At 40.6% G+C, this 22,074-nt stretch overlaps 1 protein-coding gene across 3 annotated transcripts in view; it reads left to right on the top strand.

Annotated features, from left to right (window-relative positions):
* The first annotated feature begins 3,261 nt into the window (after positions 1–3,261).
* The window catches only part of CDK13 (cyclin dependent kinase 13), a 121,305-nt gene continuing 102,492 nt past the window's right edge, over positions 3,262–22,074 (top strand). For 2 of the 3 annotated variants that reach the window (XM_035026521.1, XM_035026519.1), the window contains exon 1: positions 3,262–4,616. In XM_035026521.1, the coding sequence (XP_034882412.1) occupies positions 3,403–4,616 (1,214 nt within the window). In that variant the 5' untranslated portion in view covers positions 3,262–3,402. The remainder of the gene's footprint in view (positions 4,617–22,074) is intronic. The other variant, XM_035026522.1, reaches the window with a different exon arrangement.

The following is a 22,074-nucleotide window of genomic DNA, read 5'->3' as shown; positions in this document are numbered from 1 at the left end:
GCAATTTCAAATCTTTTTATATGAATACAAGTAGACAAGCTTATAGAAACAGATGGCTTCTAATTCAAAGGTCTTTCTCTTTCTTTTTTTTTTAGTTTTACTGTATTATTAGTATTTCAGTGTATGCAGGAAGGTATCTTTAAGGAGCTCACAATGCTTCATTTCTTCTCTTCTTTTCATTCTTCCCAAGATAGAATCTTTGCAGAAACATGTGGACTGCAAAACCCCACTAAAAATATTTTAGTACATCTTTTCTGTTTGCAACCTGGTCTGGAAGCTGCCCGTTTATTATGGGTCAAGGTTGTTTTTTTGTTTTTCTGCAAGTATAGATGACATTCTCAAGTGAAATTGGTTATAGATTTGAGAAACTGCTAAATAAACCTCTTATTTTGCTCTCTTCTGTTACTTCCACTCACATTTCATTGGCCAGAACTGCATAATATGTTTATGTCCTTCATCTGCAAGGAGTGCTGGGAGATGTAGTTTTTAGCTAGGCATATTTATACCCCCTGCAAAACCTTTTCAAATGCTTTTCAAAGTCCAATGATAGTAGAGGTTAATCCTATTTTTTGGAAAAAGCCACTTGCTAACTGGTCTTTAGCAGACTATAAGACCTTCACTCAGCAATACTACCAAGGAGAAATTTGTTTTAGGCACTCTGCCCCTTACTTTTCTTCTTTTTAAAAAATTTAATTATGTTAATCCCCATACATTACATCATTAGTTTTAGATGAAGTGTTCCATGATTCATTGTTTGTGCATAACACCCAGTGCTCCATGCAGAATGTGCCCTCCTCAATACCCACCACCAGGCTAACCCATCCTCCCACCCCCCTCCCCTCTAGAACCCTCAGTTTGTTTTTCAGAGTCCATAGTCTCTCATGGTTCGTCTCCCCCTCCGATTTTCCCCCCTTCATTTTTCCCTTCCTACTATCTTCTTTTTTTTTTTTTAACATATACTGTATTATTTGTTTCAGGGGTACAGGTCTGTGATTCAATTCTTACACAATTCACAGCGCTCACCATAGCACATGCACCTTGCCCCTTACTTTTCTATTCAGCTTCCCAGTGCCCTTACCACTTCCCGCTGGCTGCACACTAGGCCCCACTGTGTGGCCCACCCAGGTCTACCTTCCTGGGCAATGCTTTGCCGCCTCCTTTATCCTTCAGTAAACACACACCCTTTGTATTCATTCTTTCACTGAAGTCTGATTTTTAGCTTAGATTAGTCCAGTCTGAAATACAGTGTTAGTGGATGTCAAGCCAATTAAAAATATTTACACTAGGGCATCAATGATGGATGGATACCAAGTGTTTAGGAACTAAGAACCAACTGATGATCTGAAAAAATAAACTCGCAAAGGGGTTGCTATATGTAGTCATTGAGGGGACTGCTTAGCTTTTCTTTTCAAGCACATGAAAGCCACCTGGCTGGCTCAGTTGGTAAAGCACTGGACTCTTGACCTTCGGGTTTGAGCCCCATGTTCGGTGTAGAGATTACTTAAAAATAAAATCTCTAAAAAAAGCAAGATATTTCAAGCATATTCAGAGCCGATAACCCCTTTACGTTTTAATTCAATTATCCTATAAGCCCAGTCTATCATTGAAAGGTAAATTTGGTAAGACAAGAAATGAGACGTGAAGTTACCGTATGGCTACAGTTTGGCGGTTCCACAGGTTTAGGTATCAAGGAGAAAGTGGGTGAAGTGCCGGAGGGCAGCCCTCACTTGAGCAAATATTTTGACTTCAAGCTGCTGGTAATAATTCTGGGATTTCCAGTAGTCCCTTTTGACGTTTCATTTACTCCCCGAATTAATTTAAGGCTTTTTTAAAAAAGTGAATTTCAGTGTTACTAAAGCTCGAGGCTGTGATTCCCAAGTGTGTTTTTAGGTTTAAGATGGGGCCTCGAACTTGGGCGTAGGTAAGACAGTTTAAACCAATGCCACCTCCGCCTTCTTTTGCGGGGTGCCCTCTTTTCTCCCTGGGGTTTGGCAGAGGGTACATGATGGGGCGACTACCCAGCCCAGAAGGCCCCTAACGGCATTACTGAGTCCCCAAATTCTTGCTGTTGCCGTGACCTTTCAACAGGCGGACGATGCAACGGCGCGTTGGACGCAACAGGCACGACTAGCGTGCCATCACTGCGACGGACTCAGGCGACAGCAGTGGGCGGTACACGAATCCTCTCCTTTCTTTAACCCTTCTTCACATATAGTCCCACCCTCACCGGAAGTGGAGCCGTTTCTGCGTTACGCCACTTCCGGCCCGCACGCCCGTCCCTGGCGGGAGCGAGCACGCTAATGCGCGGCAACTTTGTTCCCGCCTCCTTTGCCCCAACACCACTCACCTTCGGCTTTCTCGGAGCGTGACGTACGTGCGCGCCCCCGGCCTTGCGTCAGGGCCGAGGGGGAAAGGCCGAAAGAGCGAGGCGAGAAGGAGGGGTTGTGGAGGTTAGGGCCCAACCAGCAAGTCCCGTCGCCCTCCCTCCTCCTGACGAAGATCGGAGAGGGAAGGGGAGGAGCGAGCCGGGGCCGGCCGCGCACACCAGGAGCCTCCTCGTGGAGGGGGGGGGGAGCGGAGGAAAGGGGACCTCCGCCACCTCTGTTCGCGGCGGCGACGAAGGAAGAAGAAAGTCAGGGCCCGTACCCACCGCCACAGGCTCAGAAACTTCCCCCCCGCCGCCCCTATCTCCCCGGAAACAGCCCCCCGCCCAGCCCCGCACACTCGCTGCCCCAACCGTGAGCCGCAGCCCGGTCGCCCCCGCCTCGCCCCGCCCCGCCGCCCGTCCCTGCGGGCGGCAGAGTGCGCGAGGCCCTAGGCCGGGAGTTGTTGTCAGGCCCAGGCCACTTCCGAGGCGCCCGCCGTGTGTCGCCGCCACCACAGGAGGACGACGTCGACGCGGAGGAGGCGGCGGCGGCGGCGGAGGCGTGTTGTTGTCTCGCCCACTCCCCTCCCCTGAACTCGCACCCAACGTCAGGGCGCGATGGAGTGAAGCGGAGACGAAGGTGGTACTTCCGCGTTGCGCTGCCCGAGCCGAGAGCGCGGCCGAGGCCGCTCCCCCACCCCCGGGGGCACTTGGAGGACTCCGGACTCCCCCGCAGGTCAGCGCCCGGCGCATCTGGTGTTTTTGCTACTGAGAATAGGACGACGAGCACGATCGCGAGCTCTGCCACCCGGATTCCTGCTTCCCTCAGGCCCGGAGGCCGCTGCATACCCGACTGTGACCTGGAACCCAGGGACCCGAGTCCTGACCCGGATTATCGTGGCGCGTCTTCTGGCCGGCCCTGGCGCTCGGTGTCCCTCCGCCGCCGCAGCAGTTCCCGTTTCCGGCGGGGGAGATGGCCAGGATCTGACCCGGGAGGAGGCCGCACCCGCGCCGCGCTCTGCGGCGGGCTCTAGGCGATGCCGAGCAGCTCGGACACGGCGCTGGGGGGAGGCGGGGGCCTGAGCTGGGCGGAGAAGAAGTTGGAGGAACGCCGCAAGCGGAGGCGATTCCTGTCCCCTCAGCAGCCGCCGCTGCTGTTGCCGCTCCTGCAGCCGCAGCTCCTGCAACCGCCGCCGCCCCCGCCGCCTCTGCTCTTCCTGGCTGCTCCCGGCACGGCCGCCGCCGCAGCCGCCGCCGCCGCGGCCTCCTCCTCTTGCTTCAGCCCGGGCCCCCCTCTGGAGGTCAAGCGGCTGGCGAGAGGCAAGAGGCGCGCAGGAGGGCGGCAGAAGCGGCGCCGCGGGCCCCGCGCCGGGCAGGAGGCGGAGAAGCGTCGGGTCTTCTCGCTGCCCCAGCCGCAGCAGGACGGCGGTGGCGGTGCTAGTAGCGGCGGGGGTGTGACCCCGCTGGTGGAATACGAGGATGTGAGCTCCCAGTCCGAGCAGGGGCTGCTGCTGGGGGGGGCCAGCGCGGCAACGGCGGCGACGGCTGCCGGGGGAACGGGGGGCAGCGGCGGGAGTCCGGCCTCCTCCTCCGGCACCCAGCGGCGCGGGGAGGGGTCGGAGCGCAGGCCCCGCCGGGACCGCCGCAGCAGCAGCGGGCGCAGCAAGGAGCGCCACCGCGAGCACCGGCGGCGGGACGGGCAGCGCGGCGGCAGCGAGGCCTCCAAGTCCCGCAGCCGCCACAGCCACAGCGGCGAGGAGCGGGCCGAGGCCGCCAAGAGCGGCAGCAGCAGCAGCAGCGGCGGCCGCCGGAAAAGCGCCTCGGCCACGTCTAGCAGCAGCAGCAGCCGCAAAGATCGAGACCTGAAGGCCCACCGGAGCCGGACTAAGTCGTGCAAGGAGCCGCCTTCGGCCTACAAGGAGCCGCCCAAGGCCTACCGGGAGGACAAGAGCGAGCCCAAGGCCTACAGGCGGCGGCAGCGGTCCCTGAGCCCGCTGGGAGGTCGGGACGACAGCCCGGTGTCCCACAGGGCCTCGCAGGGCCTGAGGAGCCGCAAGTCCCCCAGCCCGGCAGGAGGTGGCAGCAGCCCGTACTCTCGGCGGCTGCCGCGCTCCCCGAGCCCTTACAGCCGCCGCCGCTCCCCCAGCTACAGCCGCCACAGCTCCTACGAGCGGGGCGGCGACGTGTCCCCCAGCCCCTACAGCAGCAGCAGTTGGCGCCGCTCCCGGAGCCCCTACAGCCCCGTGATCAGGTGAGTCCGCCCCCCTCCCCCCCGGTGCGTTCGTCTGCTGCTGCGCGGGCCAGATCCCCAGGAGGCAGGGAAAGTGGTGACTGGCCTCTTCGGAGCCACCGAAGTCTGCAGCCGGCACTGGAAAACCCAACTTCGGGCCGGGCTTCAAGCGGGCGAGGCGTTTGCGCGCGCCCGTGACACCTTTCAGTGGGTTGGAGGGACAAAGCAACAGGTCCTGCAGACTTGTTCTCCTCCCTCTGGCCGGGAAAGATTTCGAAGGAAGAGTTCAAAGTTTTAAACTTGTTGCATTAACCTGTTAACAGATTTCTCTCAACTGCTCTTTGCATTTCCAGCAATTTTCTTTGGGTAAACCTAGAGGTGGTTTAATTTGTCATGATTTGAAAGCTCTCTGAAGAGGTTTCATCTTTGGAGACTTAGGAACGGACCCACATACTGTAAAGGAGAATCGGAATCGCTTGCTGATGTCAGAGTTAGATATGGATTGCCAGTGTTGCTGGTGGTGAATACAGCGATGGAAAAATGTGCAGCTTTTCTGTGAAGTTTATTCTTTTAATATGTGACAGAAGCTTATGTGGAAACTTAAGAGTTCTCAATTCTCAAGGAAGATGCCCTTTTTGTGATATTCTTCTGCGGAATGATTTGTTGAGTGTTGGGGAAAAAAAAAAGACAAGATTGTGGTTTCACTGTTGGTTTGTGATGACACCCAGTTGCTAATAACGTATAATTAATTGGTGTAGCCAAGTGAATGGTCTAGTACATCCTTACGGTATCGCACTGTTTACTGTTATATTAAATTACATTTAAAGGTTAGTTATATTTTTAAATATCAACGGTCTTTGTTCAGAAACCTTTAAAAGGTATAATTTAATCTGGTGAAATTGGAGTAAATCTTTTATGTGGTTGTTACACCTTGCTTGTTACATGATTCTGTTCTTCAGGAAAAGTGTGAACATTGATCTTTGCCCACCTCTTAAGCAAAACGAACTAAAAATAACTTTCGAATATTTTGCAGGTTCTGTTCCTTGAGCTGTCTGGAAATTCTAGGCCTTATCGTTTAGGGTATTAAAAAATGACGTTTTCGTTGGTTGTGGTTTTCCTATTGGTCTTAGTTTTCAGTAATGCCAAGTGGATGCAAGTACCTCTAAGTAGATTATGTTGAATCTCAATGCATATACTTGTAAAATTAGCAGATCTCTTTGAAGTGTCAGCCTAGTAAATACTTGTCAAGATGGGATTCAAGTAGAGATCTGGGTGTGAGTTTGTCCTTAAATGAAAGGAGCTGTACAAATCTCTTCATTCTTACAGTTTTCAAGCACACTTAAAATGCTAGTTGATGCTTTAAGCAAAGGTCTATCAACACTGAAGATTCATTTCCCCAAATTTAGCCTTCATACCTTGTAAAGACCTTGCATTTTACTTTTAGTTAAAATATTTTGGGTTTGCCAGAAGGTTTGCATTTTTGTTATTGTTGCTTGTTTGTTTTTTGCAGCTGACACTGTTTTTGAAAACTGATTAGGTTAAGTTTCAGGACTTCAGATAGCAACTTTGAGTGTATGATGCAATTTTAAGAATACAGTTTGTGTTATCTGAATTTTTAGTTGCTGGATACTTCAGCAAGGTCCTGTCCTTAATAGTGCTATGTATTTTATGTATATATTTCGTGGAGTAGTGGTATGTATGATTAGTATTATTCGTATGTAGCAAATATTTACACAGCACATCACATGCTAGTTACTGTTCTAGGGACTGGAATAGATCAATGAAGGAAGATGAGGTCCTTGCCCTCATGAAGCTTGCATTCTAGAGGACCATTCGTTGCTGAATCTTTTCATGGTTTTTACACTGACCAAACTGGTATTTCTAAAGGATTGGATTTGGACGAAGCTTTAGAGTATCTTGGCCAACATTCCAGACAGCTGTCCATTTGGTGTGTGCCTGAATACATCTAGACATGGAAAGACATTACTTTGAGACAGCCTGTTCCATTAGATTTGGGACTTGAGTTCTAGACCTGCTTTGCCCAGTATCTTAGCAAGACCCTCCCTTGGGAACTCAGTTTCCTTAAACTATAACAGAGAAATACTTGTGGTTTTTTTTTGTATTATTTCAAGGATTACGTGGAAATTCATGTTTTGTAAAGTATGGAAAGAAATACTGTAGATTATTATGGAAATGTAATGTGGTTGAATTATTACTGAATAGTTTGAATTATTGGAACTCTTCACACTGAAACAGAAATTTACCTCCATATTAACTTTCGACCCATTGCTTCAAGTTTAACCAGAGCAAACTTGTATGCTGCTACCTCTTTCAAATGTAAGACACTTGCCATGTCTTCTGAGTCTTCTCTGGGCCAAAAACTTCATTTGTCATGAAGTATGGTTTTCAGATTTTTCACATTACATCTGGTTTGTCAACTGTCCTTAAAATATGGGGCCCAGAATTTACACCTAACATTGTTGATTGGAAAAATTTAAGATTTTTAAATACAGAAAATGTGTTATTACTGTTTAGGAGCAATTAATTGAACTCATTTGTCCAGTTTAACGCAAAAAGTTTTACTTACTTTTAGAGTTTAGTAATGTTTTAAGTGGCCCATGTTATTTAATGAATAGACTGCTAGATTGTGAGCTCTGTTAAGGCAGCTATACTGTCTTAACCGACCGTTGTATTATTAGTGTTCAGCATAGGATTTGGCACAAGTCGTCGCTTAATAATTGTTGAATGGGTAAATGAAGAGATGATGGAGTTTACTGAGCCTATGAAATATTGTGGGCCTAGATTGCATAAGTATTTAATAGAGACCATGTGTAAGAAAGCAGTATAATCTTTTACCAGCCCACATGGACCTTCTGTATTAATGAATTGTCAGTGTAGATATTTTAAGGAGTTGCATGAAAATAGTATTCAAACCACAGTATGAAGGGGTTTTTTTTGGTGTTAGTTCCTAGAGTAAATCCTCTCCTGTTGACTTTTAATTCACTGTCTGCTCTAGGCCTTTGTCTTCTGTTCATGCTTTTCTTTTCATCAGTCCCTCCTTAGCTTTACATTTCTTCTATATAACCAGTTTACCTTATTTTCTTTACTCTTTGACTATTGGGGTGTGGGAAGTCACATAATATTGCTGACTGACCCTATAATGTGAGAGTGTAGTAGAGGTGTTTTTAAAGGGAGGGAATGGTATTGACGTTTGGGTTTTACTATGTGTCAGGTATTGATAAATACTTAACAACATATGTTCATCCCCTACATTTCTGTTCATAGATTGGGAAACTGAAGCTCTGAAAAGTTAAGTGATTTGTTCCAAGGTCAGCTTGGATTCAAACCCTGTGCTGATTGAAGTAACGTGCACTTGATATTGGGTATTGATACTGTCAGGGCATTCGAGGGAGCTGACCGCCTCGTGTAGTGATCTGTTTTGCTAAAATTCATCTCCTCTTAGGGTATTTATGCATCGATCCCCCCCCCCCCCCCCCCCCGTTCTTTGCAGCTTTTTCAGGATTGTAGAAAACAAATTCTTTTAGAGATTCTTTTGGCTCATTAACTTGTAGCTTTTATGATATGAGTCTAAAAACATTCCTTGAAGACTTTATACTTAGTTATTGACAGTTGGGTTTTTTTTGCAGTGGGATAGCTTGATCTGAAGTCACTCACGTCAGATCAGTTACAATCAGGACAATAAATTGTTACATATACCTTTAATTGGTTCTGTCTCTGAACTTGTGGAGATTCTATTCCTCTGAGAGGCAGCAGAAGCCTTAGTTACGGAATAGTATAGAGACCCTGGGAATCTAAAGATGGGTGACCAGTGGGTGTAAATAAGTGAAGTTACTAGTATTTACTTGTGTATGATATGGGGTACCTCTGCCATGGTTTATTTAGTGTAATTGTCCTAAAAACTGTGTTCAGGAATATATAGAATGAAGACGTTTCAGAATAATAAAAAAGCTCGTGTTAACTCATAAAATGCTACTGATTTGATTTGTACTTAATAGAAATAAATCATGAGTATCCTTAGATGAATGTCATGCTTAAAATGCTTTTTAAAAATGTCAGATATATAGGATACTAGAATAAATGCAGAAACACTTAGAAAGGAATGGAAATTAAGGTGGTCTTAGGTCTCCAAACCTGTAATCACCTATTTCATTCTCAAGATGGCCTTGTGTTTTGCTCCTTCTCTGACCAAACTTTACCCAGCATTTACATCTACACAGTTTTTTATCATGTATTTGTTCTAACACTAATATTTATCCCATTTCCATTTTCAGCTCCTCAGTTCAGGCCTTTGTTTTTAATCGGACTTCCTGTTACCATGCTTTTCTTCTCAGTTCATTCTTTTTCAGGAGAATTTTTTTAAAGTCTTGGTCAGATGGTGTCACTTCCATTATATAGAATTAAGCCCAGACTTTTCAGTGCATTGTCAGGTAATGCCTTTTATGATCTGGCTCCATTCTATCAAAATTCTATTTTCAGAAAAACTTTTATTTCTCTATATTTGTACTCTTGCTGTTCTTTTACCTCGAAATGCCCTTCCTTCCCTCCCTTCTCTGCTTTGGGCTTTGCATTCAAAACCGAGCTCCAATTCAACCACCTTAAGATCTTGCTCCATTCATGGAGAAAAAGTTCATTCTTATATTCCTATGGCACTTTGCTTTATCTTTGTAATAGAGCTTTAAAAAAATTCTATTTAATATTCTGATTATTTGGCTGGCTACATTTGTATTTTCTCTACTAGACTGTAAGCTCCTGGAGGACAAATTTTAACATGTATTTATTAGTGGTTGAATTAATTTAAATAGCATTTTTCTCCACAGATTAATGCAACCAACTATGCAGATTGCAGTTGCGTCTCTAAACTTACTTGCTATTTTGGTTTACACGTACTCTAGGATGGGTGAAGTGATTATTTTGTAAGGAGAGAATTTAAGAACCTCCTCTTTCCAGCTGCTGCTTTACTTCATTGAATTGAGGATGCTGGGAGTCACTTTTAGTGTGAATATAGAATAAATTCAGACCTAGTGTTTATATTTGCACTCTGCTATACTAATCAAGATGAGTGATCTGTTTTTCTTGGTGAAAATTTTCTGAACAAACTGTACACCAAGCTTTATTTCCTAACTCTGAAAAATTGTAGCTGTTTCTGAAAAATCAGTGGAAAATTAATATTGCTTAATATTCACATTTTAGATCATTTTAATCTCTTCTGTACTTTTTCTATGAATACCACTTAAATTTTATTGTTGTTATTTTTGCTTTTTCTTGGATTTGTTTTATAGGTAGATATTTATAAGCTTTAAGGTGGATGTTAGAAAGAAAAGTATCAGGCTAGATACAGAAGTATTACTTGTTTGCGGTGATTTTTGTTCCTTGAATTTCCACACATCTCAGTTGTGAGAGAATCTAGTTTTCTTAGTATATTTGGAAAACAAAATGAATGTAGATTAGAAGATTAAAAACTGGAATTTATTTATTTTTATTTAAATTCCAGTTAACATACAGTGTAATATTGTTTCAGGTGTACAATACAGTGATTCAGTGCTTCCCTACAACACCGGGTGCTCATCACAACAAGTGTGCTCTAATCCTCATCACCTATTTAGCCCATCCCCCGAACCCCCTACCTCTGGTAACCATGTTTGTTCACTGTAGTTAAGAGTTTCTTGGCTTGCCCCCCCTCTTTCTCTTTTTTTCCCTTTGCTTTTTTAAAAATTGGAATTTATAAAATGAAAATGAAAAAGGTAGTGAGAGGAACTGAAAACTGAAAGTAGTTAATGGGCTGCTTCCCTCCCCACTTTTCTGTTTCTGCATTTTCAGTTGCATAGGGGCACTTTCACTGAGATATTTTATTGACTCACCAAACTTATTTAACATTAAATTAATTAGTTCACCTTTCTTGGAGTCATTCCTTTTTCTGATACTGCTCTTCATTATTTTTCACCTGTTTACAAAGATACTACAGGCCCAAGGTGGAAGTTTTCAGTTAGTACAGAAGAGTGTGAGAGATTAAAAGGCCTCCTGAATCCAACCACCTGAGATGATCATCTTTGACGTTTTGAAAAACATTCTTCTAGATTCTTCTCTGCATGTATGCATTAGGGACCAAAGATTTTATGTAAATCTTGGGAATTATGGGAACATATTACAGTGCTACTTTGTATGCCATGCTCTGTAGTATGTTCTTGTTGGCTTCTGGTATTTTTTTGTATGGATGTACTGTAACTTGTTTGGCCAAGTCCATTTTGCTAGACTCTTAGTTTTTTATTTTTAAAATTTTTGAGATGTGTATGTATCTACTGCAAATAGTTGGTGTGCGCATTTGTCCCATTATCTCCTATATATTGGATTTCTTGGAGGTAAAATTGTTGGGTCAAAAATGGTATACACATTTGTAGTTTTGATACAGTGTCATATTGCCCTTCAGAAGGCTTTTACCAATTTTTGTTTCCCAACAGTGTGCCAGTGCTCATCTCCTCAGTCCCACCATCACTTAGAGTTGTCAAATTTGCCATTTTTTTCATTTGCATTTCTTTAATAAGACTGAATTTATTTTAATCTGTTTATTGAATGTTTTAATTTTTTGATTCATTTCTGTTATTAATTTATAAGAGCTTTCAGTGTGTTAGAGGTATTAACTGTTTTTGTGACATAACAAATAGATTTCATGAGTTTGTCTTTTGTTTTTTAACATTGTTTACATAATGTTTTGGTTTTTTTGTTTTGTTTTTAAAGATTTCTTATTTATTTATTTGAGACGGAGAGAGACGGCACAGAGGGAGAGGGAAAAGCAGACTCCCCACTGAGCAGGGAGACCGATGGTGGTCTCCAATCCAGGATCATGACCTGAGCGGAAGGCAGACCCTTAACTGACTGAGCCACCCAGGCGCCCCAAAATGTTCTAAGAACTCTTAACTTATGCCTATGTTCATGTGTTTTAAGTGATAGTAGTTGCTCCCAGGCACCCAGTGCCAAAACTTTAGTAATACTTCATCTCTTCTCTTTCCACAGTTCTTGTGAATTGCTTGTTCTATTGGTCCTTTTGCAGTGGTCTTTATCTATTCTCCTTTATGTTTTTACTGTTGGGTCTGATTGCTTTGGGTTTTTCCTCTTCAGGCCTCTCCTGTTTTCTGTTTCAAATTAATCTTAAAATACCACTTTGATTCTATCAATTTTCTATAAAACATACTTAGAGAATCAAATTCTTGAACTGGGCACTTAAGATTCCTTACCTGAGATGGACCCAAACTACGCTTATTTCTCTGTGTGTGTGTGTGTGTGTGTGTGTATGCATGCTGATCACAGTACAAACTGGACTCCTTACTATTTTAAAAACGTGGAATTGCAGGTCCCCTGCACTTTAGTTTATGCCCTTCTCTCAACTGGCTAATCCTGCTTGGCCATTCTTCCAGCCATAGTTGAGGTGTCATCTTCATTAATCTCATCCAGAAGTGATTTCTCATATTCAGGCTTGCATTAATTTGAGTTGTCGCCCCCCCTTCCTCCCCAGTATATTGGACATGTTTCATTCATTCATTAAAACAGTTGTATTAAGGTATAACTTACCAATTTTAAATATATATTTATTTATTCATTTTTTAAATTTTATTATGTTAGTCACCATACAATACATCATTGCTTTTGGATGTGGTGATCCACGATCCATTGTTTTCGTATAGCACCCAGTGCTCCATGCAGTACGTGCCCTCCTTAAGACCCATCACCGGGCTAACCATTCCCCCCTCCCTTAAATATACATTTAAATGGCTTTTGACAAATATACTTGTGTAACCACTACCACAGTCACGATAACATTACCCTAAAACGTTTCCTGTGGCCCCTTTGTAGTTTGTCCCCTACTCTACCTGTAGTCCTTGACAACTGCTACTCTGCTTTCTGTCACATTTGTTTTACCTTTCTTAAACTTCTTATCAGTAATATGGTATGTAAGCTTTGGTGTGTGCTTTTCACTTAGATTCATCGATGTTATTGCATGTTTGAGTGGTTTCTTCGTTTTTGCTGAGTAGTATTCCATTTCCTTATACATTCCATGGATATACAGTAATTTGCTTGTCATTACCCAGTTAATGAGTATTTGAGTTGTTTCCAGTTTTGGGCTATTATAAACGAAGCTGCTGTGACCATTTGAATATATTTCTTTTGTTTTTATTTCTCATGAGTAAATTAGGAGTGGGATTGCTGTGTTGTATAGTAAGTGAATTTTTGACTTTATAAGCAGCCTGTTTTCCAAAATGGTACCATTTTGCATTCTAGTCAACAGTATATGACCATTCCAGTAGCTCCACGTCCTCACTAAGACTTCAGTTTTTGTCAGTCTTTGTTCTTAGCTGTTCTGGTGAATGTGTAGTGGTACATCATTATGGTTTTATTTGCAAATGCCTGATGATTAATAATGTTAAGCATCTTTCCATATGCTTGTTTGCTCTTCATACCTTTTGTGAAGTGTCTTAAAATGTTTTGTCCATATTCTTTATGAATTGGGTTATTTGTTTCATTGAATTTTAAGAGTTCTGTACATATTCTAGATACAAGTTCTTTGTCAGATACAAATATTTTGCAAATGATTCTTCTCATTGTGTGGCTTGCCTTTCCTTAACAGTAACTTTGAAGAGCAGAATTTGATGAAGTCCAATATAGCAATTTTTTTTCTTTTATGATTTTGTGTATTTTGTGCCACCCCAAAACTCATGGTCACAAAGATTTCCTTTTTGGTTTTATAATACACATCTTTAATTTATCACAGTCTACCTTCATGTATAATATAATATGACAAGAGTATGCCTACATTTTTTTTCTTCTTTTATGTACCATTCTTGTCATATGTCTTGTTTCTATATATATATAACTTATGTATGTTATTTATAGACATGAAATTAAAAAATGAGAAAAATCATTTATATCTGATATGCTTTAATTTATACCTTTTCAAACACTTCTCATTCCTTTATGTAGATCTAAGTTTTGATGTAGTATTTTCCTCTAGTGAGAGAAGTGGCTTTCCATATTTCTCATAATGCAGATCTGCTGTTTCATTTGTCTGGAAAAAGTCTCCATTTTGAAAGATATTTTTGCTGGGTATGGAATTCTACATGGACTTTTTCCCCCCCCTCTTTAGTACTTTGACTTATTCCGCTTCTGTCTTGTGTAGTTTGATGAAAATTTACATAATATTTTGTTTTTGCTTCAGCCACTGGATTGTAAGTCCCATGGGGTTCTTTTTTAATCTTAGTGTCTCTTAAGCACTAACCACAGCATGTGATAGGAAATAGATAGCCAACAAATGATGTTAAATTGATTTGTATAAGAAAATATCCAGCACCTTAGACTTTGGGGAAAAAAAAATCCTTCTGATATTAATAGGGTCTAATTTTGCTTATGAATAATGACTAGAGCTTATGAATAATGAATAATTAATAGGGTCTAATTTTGCTTATGAATAATGACTAGAGCATTTGTAATGACTAGAGCTGGACCAATCAAAAGAATGTGCCTTTGTGCAGATCACGTATTAAACCTTCCTTCTACTCTTCTTACCATCTTTCTTTTTTTCTCTCTTCAAAAACACATATCAGGCTGTGGCTCAGTGAAACATGAAGACAAACACAGCTCATGTGCTCAGTGGACTAGAACTTGTTTGCCTAAGAAAGTCCGCAAAAAGTCAGTCATGGCTCTTTTATTTTCTTAACTTCTGGTGTTTCATAAGGAACATAAAGGAAATAAACACAAACATTTTGGTTTTATGTTATTTAATTTTTCTAGTTTTTAAAATAACATATTTTTTGAGATATAATTCACCTACCATGCAGTGTACTCTAATTTTAACTGGTACAGTCAGTGGCCTTTAGTATATTCAGTTGTGCAGCCATCACCACTAATTTTAGAACATTTTAATCACCTCAAAAAGAAACTTAGGGCCTGTTAGTAGTCAGTCCCCATTCTCACCTCTGCACGTCTCTGGCAACCACCAATCTACTTTCTATCTCTATGGATTTGTCTATGTTGGACATTTCATATAAATGGGATCATATGATTCATGGCTTTTTATGACTGACTAAATTCATTTAAGCATACTGTTTTTAAGGTTCATCTATGTTGTAGCATGTATCATCAGTAATTTCTTCTTAGGTCAAACTAGTATTCCATTGTATGAATATTCCACATTTTATTTTCAGTTGATGGACATTTCAGTTGTTTTCAGTTTTTGACTATTACGAATTATGCTTCCATGAACACTTGTGTTTAGTTTTGCATGAGATTTTTTTTTTCATGAGATACGTTTTTATTTCTCTTGGGTATTTATCTAGGAGTGCAATTTCTGGGTCATGTGCTAATTCTATGTTTAACATTTTAAGGAATTGCCAACCTGTTTTCCTCAGTGGCTGCATCACTTTTATATTCCAACCAGCAATATATGAGGGTTTCAATTTCTCCATATCCTTGGCAGTTGTTGTCTTTTTATTATATTTGTTCTCATATCTCCCCTACTTTTGATTTGCATTTCCCTAGTGACTAATGATATTGGGCATCTTTTCATATGTTTATTGGACATTTATATATCTTTGTTTTGAAAATGTTTATTCAGATCCTTCACCTATTTTAAAAAATTGGGGTTTCTTGTTGTTGAATCTCTAGAGTTCTTTATATATTTTGGTTACTAATATGCCTGTGTCGTTTCTTCTAGAAAGAAGAACTCTTGTTTTCGGGAGAGTCAGTTTTAATTTAGTGCAAAAAAAAAAAAAAAAGGACTCTTCCCTAGGTAACTTGTTGTAACCACTTAGGTCATTCTAACAGTGTAAACTTTGGACAAGTCATTTAGCTTTTGAGTCATTGTCTGTGGACCCATAAGAAGGAAAAAAAGAAGGAAAGAATTCCTAGGGTGAAGTGTTAACAGAACAACCAAAAGACTCCTATCTGGTTGGCAGATCTTCTGTCTTGGGTTGACTGGGTAGATATCCACTATAAAGGAAAAAGCAAAGACTAGAAATTATACAGATGTGGATTTAGGTACTCATTCTGGTGCTTTTATAGCAGAGCACTGTTAAGCAGCTCACTTATCCTTTTTGAGCTCTGGTCTTTCTACTTGTAAAATGGGAGGAATGATGCCAACCTAGTTAAAAAAATCTGGGAACAACCTAAGTACAGTGAATAGGGGAGCAGTTAAACTATGGTACAGATACATGATTTGCAAAAATTTTTTCCCATTGTATCACTTTGTTGACATCCATTAGTGCACAGAAATTTTTAGTTTTGATGAAGTCCAGTTTATTTTTTCTTTTGTTGCTTATGCTTTGATGTCATATCTAAGAAGACTTTGCCTAATCGAACACCACAAAGATTTATTCCTATATTTTCTTCTAAGAGTTTTATAGTTTTAGCTTTTACATTTCGGTCTTTGATCTATTTTGAGTTAATTTTTGTGTATGGTGAGAGAAAGTGGTCCAACTTCATCCTTTTGTATGGAAAGCCATTTGTGCCAACATCATTTGTTAAAGAAACTATTCTTTCTCCATTGAATTTTATTGGCATCCTTTTTGAAAAGTCACTGACGATAAATGTGAGGGCTTATTTCTGGGCTGTCAGTTCTAGTCCATTGATTTACATGTCCACCCTCTGCCAGTATCATACAGTCTTGATTATTCTAATTTTGAAATCAGGAAGTGCAAGTCTTTCAGCTTTGTTCTTTTACATTGCTTTGATCTTTTCCCCCTTTTTATGGAGGGGGAGAGGGGTCCTTTGCATTTCCACATGAATTTTAGGATCAGCTTGCCAAATTGTGCAAAAAGGCAGCTTGGATTTGCATTGCGATTGCACTAAATCTGGAGATCAACTTGGGAGTATTGCTATCTTAATGGTAAGTCATCAAATATGTGAATATGAAATGTCTTTCCATTTATTTATGTTCCCTCAATATTTTCATTGGTAATTTGAAGTTTTGAGGGTACAGTCCTTGAACTTTTTTTTTGGTTAGATTTATTCCTAAGTATACGTTTTAAGGCTGTTGTAATGGGAATTGTTTTTTTAATTTCATTTAATTATCCATTGCTAGTGTATGGAACTGCAATAGATTTCTCTATATTGATCAAGTGTCCTGCCATCTTGTTTACTTGCTTATTAGTTCTGATAGTTTTTAGTTGATTTCTTAGGATTTTCTATGTACAAGATTATGTCATCTGCAAATAGATAGTTTTACACCACCCCCGCCCGCCCCCAGTCTGGATTCCTTTTATTTATTTTTTCTTGCCTAATTACAGTGGCTAGAATCTCAAGTACGGTGTTAATTAGAGGTGGCAAAATTGGACTTCCTTGTTTTGATCCTGATCCTATAGGGAAAGCATTTTAGTCTTTTTTCCACAAAATGATGTTGGCTGTGAATTTTTTATAAATGCCTACTTTTATTTTTGGTTTAAAATTGTTTCCATCAGGGTCTAATTTTTGGTATCAAAAAAAAAAATTCTAGATGCTTTGGTTGAGCCTAATACATGAACTGGTGTAATTATTCATTACTGTCCCTAGGTCTAGGGAAAGAGGAAAATCTATTTTGTAGTATGTGTAATGATTAGCTGTATTGATCTCCTCAATATGCATGAGGAAACATTTGAAAAATATTTTATTACGAAAAATATATGCATTCATGTTTATAGTATTTTTTAAGTTAGTGTTACTTAAGTACTCATGATTTTCTAAATTTAATTTTTTAAGGTTAAGCAATTGGAGGATGCCTGGGTGGCTCAGTTGTTAAGCGTCTGCCTTCGGCTCAGGTCATGATCCTAGGGTCCTGGGATTGAGCCCCGCATCCGGCTTCCTGCTCAGCAGGAAGCCTGCTTCTCCCTCTCCCACTCTCCCTGATTGTGTTCCCTCTCTCGCTGTCTCTCTCTCTGTCAAATAATTAAATCTTAAAAAAAGAAAAAAGGTTAAGCAATTGGTGTGTACTGGAGTAAGAATGAATTTGTACAACCTTTTTTATTTTTATTTAAAAAAGTGACAAGGTTTCTTTGTACCATACATTTTGGTTTGTTGTAATTTCTGGTGTTCATTTTTAGACTTTTCTGTTGGTGTTTATTTATTTTTTTTAATGAGTTTTGAGTATTATATTGTTGTTGTTGTTGTTTTCTTTTTTTTAAATAATCTCTTTGCCCAATGTGGGGCTTGAACTCATGACCCCAAGATCAAGAGTTGCATGCTTTACTGACTGAGCCAGCCAGGACCCCCTGTTGTTGTTGTTGTTGTTGTTTTAATTAATTTATTTCTCCTAGCAAAAGTGGATTTATTTGGGAATAACAGAATAGCAATCAAGGACATACAAACTACACCAGAACCATAGGCAAGTTCTGTTAGTGTTTATTTTTAAACTTTTCTGTATTTTTCAGTTCTCTACAATGAAATTGTGTTACCTTTTTTTAAACCTGTACTCTGTATTTAAAAGTTATATACTAGATGCTTGAAAACAGTACAGAAGCATACATAGCAAGATGTGAAAGCTACGCTTTATGTTCTTTTCATTCCTATTTTCAAATATATTACCATGTCAGTAGTTGGTGTATATCCTTTTTCTGTATATATGCTTCTATACAAACATACATACCCATAAACATTAAGAATGTTACTATGCCTTAATTTTTTTTTTACATATTTATTTTGTTTAGCAATAGGATTTGAAGACCTTTCCAAATGGCTACATAGAATTCCAATAATGAAGTGTTTCAGGCTTTAACTGTCCGTTTTTGGGCACTATTTTTTCATATTTTCTATATTACAGCCAATCCTTTAAAGAATATCTGTGTAATAACTTTTTGACACTTACAGAAGTGTTTTTGCCGGCTATGTTCTTATAGGTGAAATTGCAGATCAAAAGCATTTGATAGATATTGCCCAATTGCTTTTTAAAAGTCTGCAATTTTATATTCCCTCTGATAATTTATGTAAGTGACCATTTCTCTACATTCTTATGAATAATTGATATTTTCAAAATTCCAATTTTTGCCATTCTGATGGCAAATTTATTACCATCCTTTTATTTTGCCTTTTCTGGTTAGTAGAGAAGGGAGCATTTAAATTTCTTTACTGGCCATTTGTATTTTTTCTGTGACTATATATTCTTCTAATCAAGAGGACCCTCTAGTTACTAAAAATAAGAAATGAAGATAGTTTTACAATAGAAAAAGTAGTTTCACTCATTAAATCCCTGTGGGATAATGGATGTAAAATGTTTGGTTGTTAATAAAAATAATAAGTTTATCTCAATGTTTATATGAAGAAACTAATGAGATAAGCGTTATTCTGTCTCCTAAATCTTTTTAGTTTAAGGAGAATTTTATCAGTAGACCTATGCCTATTAGTTAATTAGCTGGATAGCAATTATACAAAGCATTCTGCTAGTATTTGCTGGCAGCATTTAGAAAAGTAGTTGATAAACATGTTCTTTGTTCTTTAATTCATCAATTCAATAAATATCTTTTGATTCCTTATTCCACACCAGACATAGTTCTAGGCACTGGGGATATAGTGATGAACAAGACAGTGGTGGGAAGAGAGGGGTATATGATGTGCTCATTTATCTTTCTGATGAGGGAGAGCCTCACTATAGGGTTGATAAATAAATAGACCCCTGAATGACAAGAAAGACCAGCTGTGTAATGATCTAAGCATCCCAGGAAGAGAAAACAGTATTGCTAAGACATCAAGTCAGGAAAGAAGCATAACTTCTTGAGGAACAGAAAAGAGGCTAGTGTGGCTGGAGCCTAGTGAGTGAAGGAGGGTGTAGTAAAGATGAGAGGCAGTTTGGGTCTTGGGGATCACAATAAAGGTTTCTATTTTTATTCTAAATGCAGTGAGAAGCCATTGGAGAGTTTTAGGCAAAGGTATAGCATAATCCAATTTATGTCTTTAAAAGACAGAGACATAAAATACAAAGCAGTATGTCACAAGCGTTATGTGATTTTAGCAAATGGGGAGGTAATAGAGGAGATGGGACTTTAACTTGATCCTTAAAGACAGATAAAAATTAAATAAACGGAGGGGAAGGATGTAGTTTGATGTGGTAGCAAAAAAAATAGTGCCTGGCTTTGAATTAGAAGACTTGATCTTCATATTGACTCTCTCTCTTTATAGCTCTTGAACTCTAAATAAATTTCTTAACTCTCTTCTTAGTTCCCTCATCTCTTTTCTGTATACCTTGGTTGCTATGAAGAACAAGTCAAATGAAAAATATCGATAAAACTGTTTTGTAAACTGTGAGGTTTACTGTATGTTTGTTTACTCACTAAAAGACTACCATCTGTGTGGTATTATGCTAAGGGCTGTGGAGTGATTAAAAAAATGAATAAGACCTAGTTTCTGCTCCTCAAAGAGGATACAGTCTAATAGACAATGTGGTAAATATTTAAAATACAAAGTTATGAATGGTTAAGATCTTAAGAAAGATGTAGATAAAGCCCAGTAGGGGTTCACAGAAAGGGAGAGCCTTCTCGGAGTTGAATGAACTTGGAGCTTTAGGAATAAGTAAGAACTCTTGAGCTACATTCTTGAAAGATGGATAGGACTTCAATAGAAGATGGCGGGAAGAGAATATTCTCAATTAGTGAGTCTGTGGGAGTAAAGGCATGATATTATTAGGCAGAATCAGAACTTGATAAGGAAAGGTTGGTTAGAACCAGGAAGGTCATGCAGCACCTTAATATTAGGCTAAGGAAAGTGAATTCTATTCAGTAGAAATACTGTCAACAGTGTACTTAATTCTACAAATATTTATTGAGCATCACCTACCTTTGCCAGGTTTGTGCTAGTCAGGACTATGGAGATACAGTCTTTGGGGAAGACAGATTATCTAAATATTATTCTAATGAGGTATGAACAAAGTATAGTAGGATTATAGGACGAGGAACATCTCCAGCTCTCTGGCATAATGAGGGAAGGCTTGAAGGAGGTGTGGTAGACATTGTGCTATGATATGAAGTATCCCTCTAGTTAGCCAGATATAAGAGGTGAAAAGAGGAATGTGAGAGCAGCTTCCTGTGCCTGACACTTTGTATGTTTTGGGCTGGCTGGACAAGGTCTTTGTATGCAGAGCAAGGCTGTCAAGAGCTTTGGTAGAGGGGTAACTGAAAGATTCAGGTGATGGGAGGGAGAGTAAATTGGGAAGGATAGAGATTTGAGGTGGGAAACCCGGAGAGGAGACTGTTGCACTGAGCCAAATGAGAGATGATGTAGGGGACCTGATGAGAAATAATAGCTTTGGGGACAGAGAGCCTGGAAAACTGTCGAGATGCTTAAGATGTAAAATCGGCTGGACTTGGAGATCAGTTGGATGTGGAAGAAGAAAGGAAAGGGAGAATGATTTCTGGATCTTTGCTATTCCAGAATTTCGGAATCTGCCATTGCCTGAGAATAGGGTATCTTTAAGAAGAAAAGGGGTGGATTTGGATAGGAAGCTTAATCATTTTATCTGTCTTGTGTTGAAGTTACATGTAGGGTAATTGGGAGCGGGGAGGATGACTTGGTGGGGTAACCAACGTTTAGGTGATAATTTAAACCATTCATAGCATAATTAGACTCTTGTGGGTGGATAAACTTAGTGAAGAAGAGGAATCTTAAGAGAGCACTGTGAGGCGCCCCTGGGTGGCTCAGTCATTAAGCGTCTGCCTTCGGCTCAGGTCATGATCCCAGGGTCCTGGGATCGAGTCCCACATCGGGCTCCCTCCTCTGTGGGGAAGCCTGCTTCTCCCTCTCCCACTCCCCCTGCTTGTGTTCCCTCTCTCGCTGTGTCTCTCTCTGTTGAATAAATAAATAAAATCTTAAAAAAAAAAAAAGAGAGAGAGCACTGAGAAATAGCCACAGAAGTAAGAAAATAATCAGGAAAGAGAAGGTAGTAAAAGCGGTTAGGAAGTGTTTTTAAGGGTGTGGTCAGCATTGTCATCACAGGTATTGATATTTCCCCCCACCCCAAAGATAGGTCATTGGTCACCTTAGTAATTTCAGTGAGGATACAAGCCAAATTACCGTGGTTTGAGGGCTATGTGGGGGTGTGTATGTATGAGAATTTGGCTGTAATTGGAAGGAGACAAAAAGATAAAATTTCAGAGTACCATTATTTGCTTGTTTTTTCTTGTCTTTTTTTTTTTTTAAAGATTTTATTTATTTGACAGAGAGAGACAGCGAGAGAGGGAACACAAGTAGGGGGAGTGGGAGAGGGAGAAGCAGGCTTCCCGCGGAGCAGGGAGCCTGATGTGGGGCTTGATCCCAGGACCCTGGGATCATGACCTGAGCCGAAGGCAGCCGCTTAACCAGCTGAGCCACCCAGACGTCCCTTCTCGTCTGTTTTAAAAGATCTTAGGGACTTGAATTATTTAATCCTTGAGGGGAAATAGTAAATGGATAGCAAAGGGTTGAAATCACAAGTAATTGAGTAGTCATAGAGGAGCCTAGCATAGTGCATCTCAAACTT

This window comes from Mirounga leonina, unplaced genomic scaffold (genome assembly GCF_011800145.1).
Source record: "Mirounga leonina isolate KUSES-001 unplaced genomic scaffold, KU_Mleo_1.0 Mir_199, whole genome shotgun sequence".
Lineage (NCBI taxonomy): Eukaryota > Metazoa > Chordata > Mammalia > Carnivora > Phocidae > Mirounga > Mirounga leonina.
This window is presented reverse-complemented; position numbering and strand designations above follow the sequence as displayed.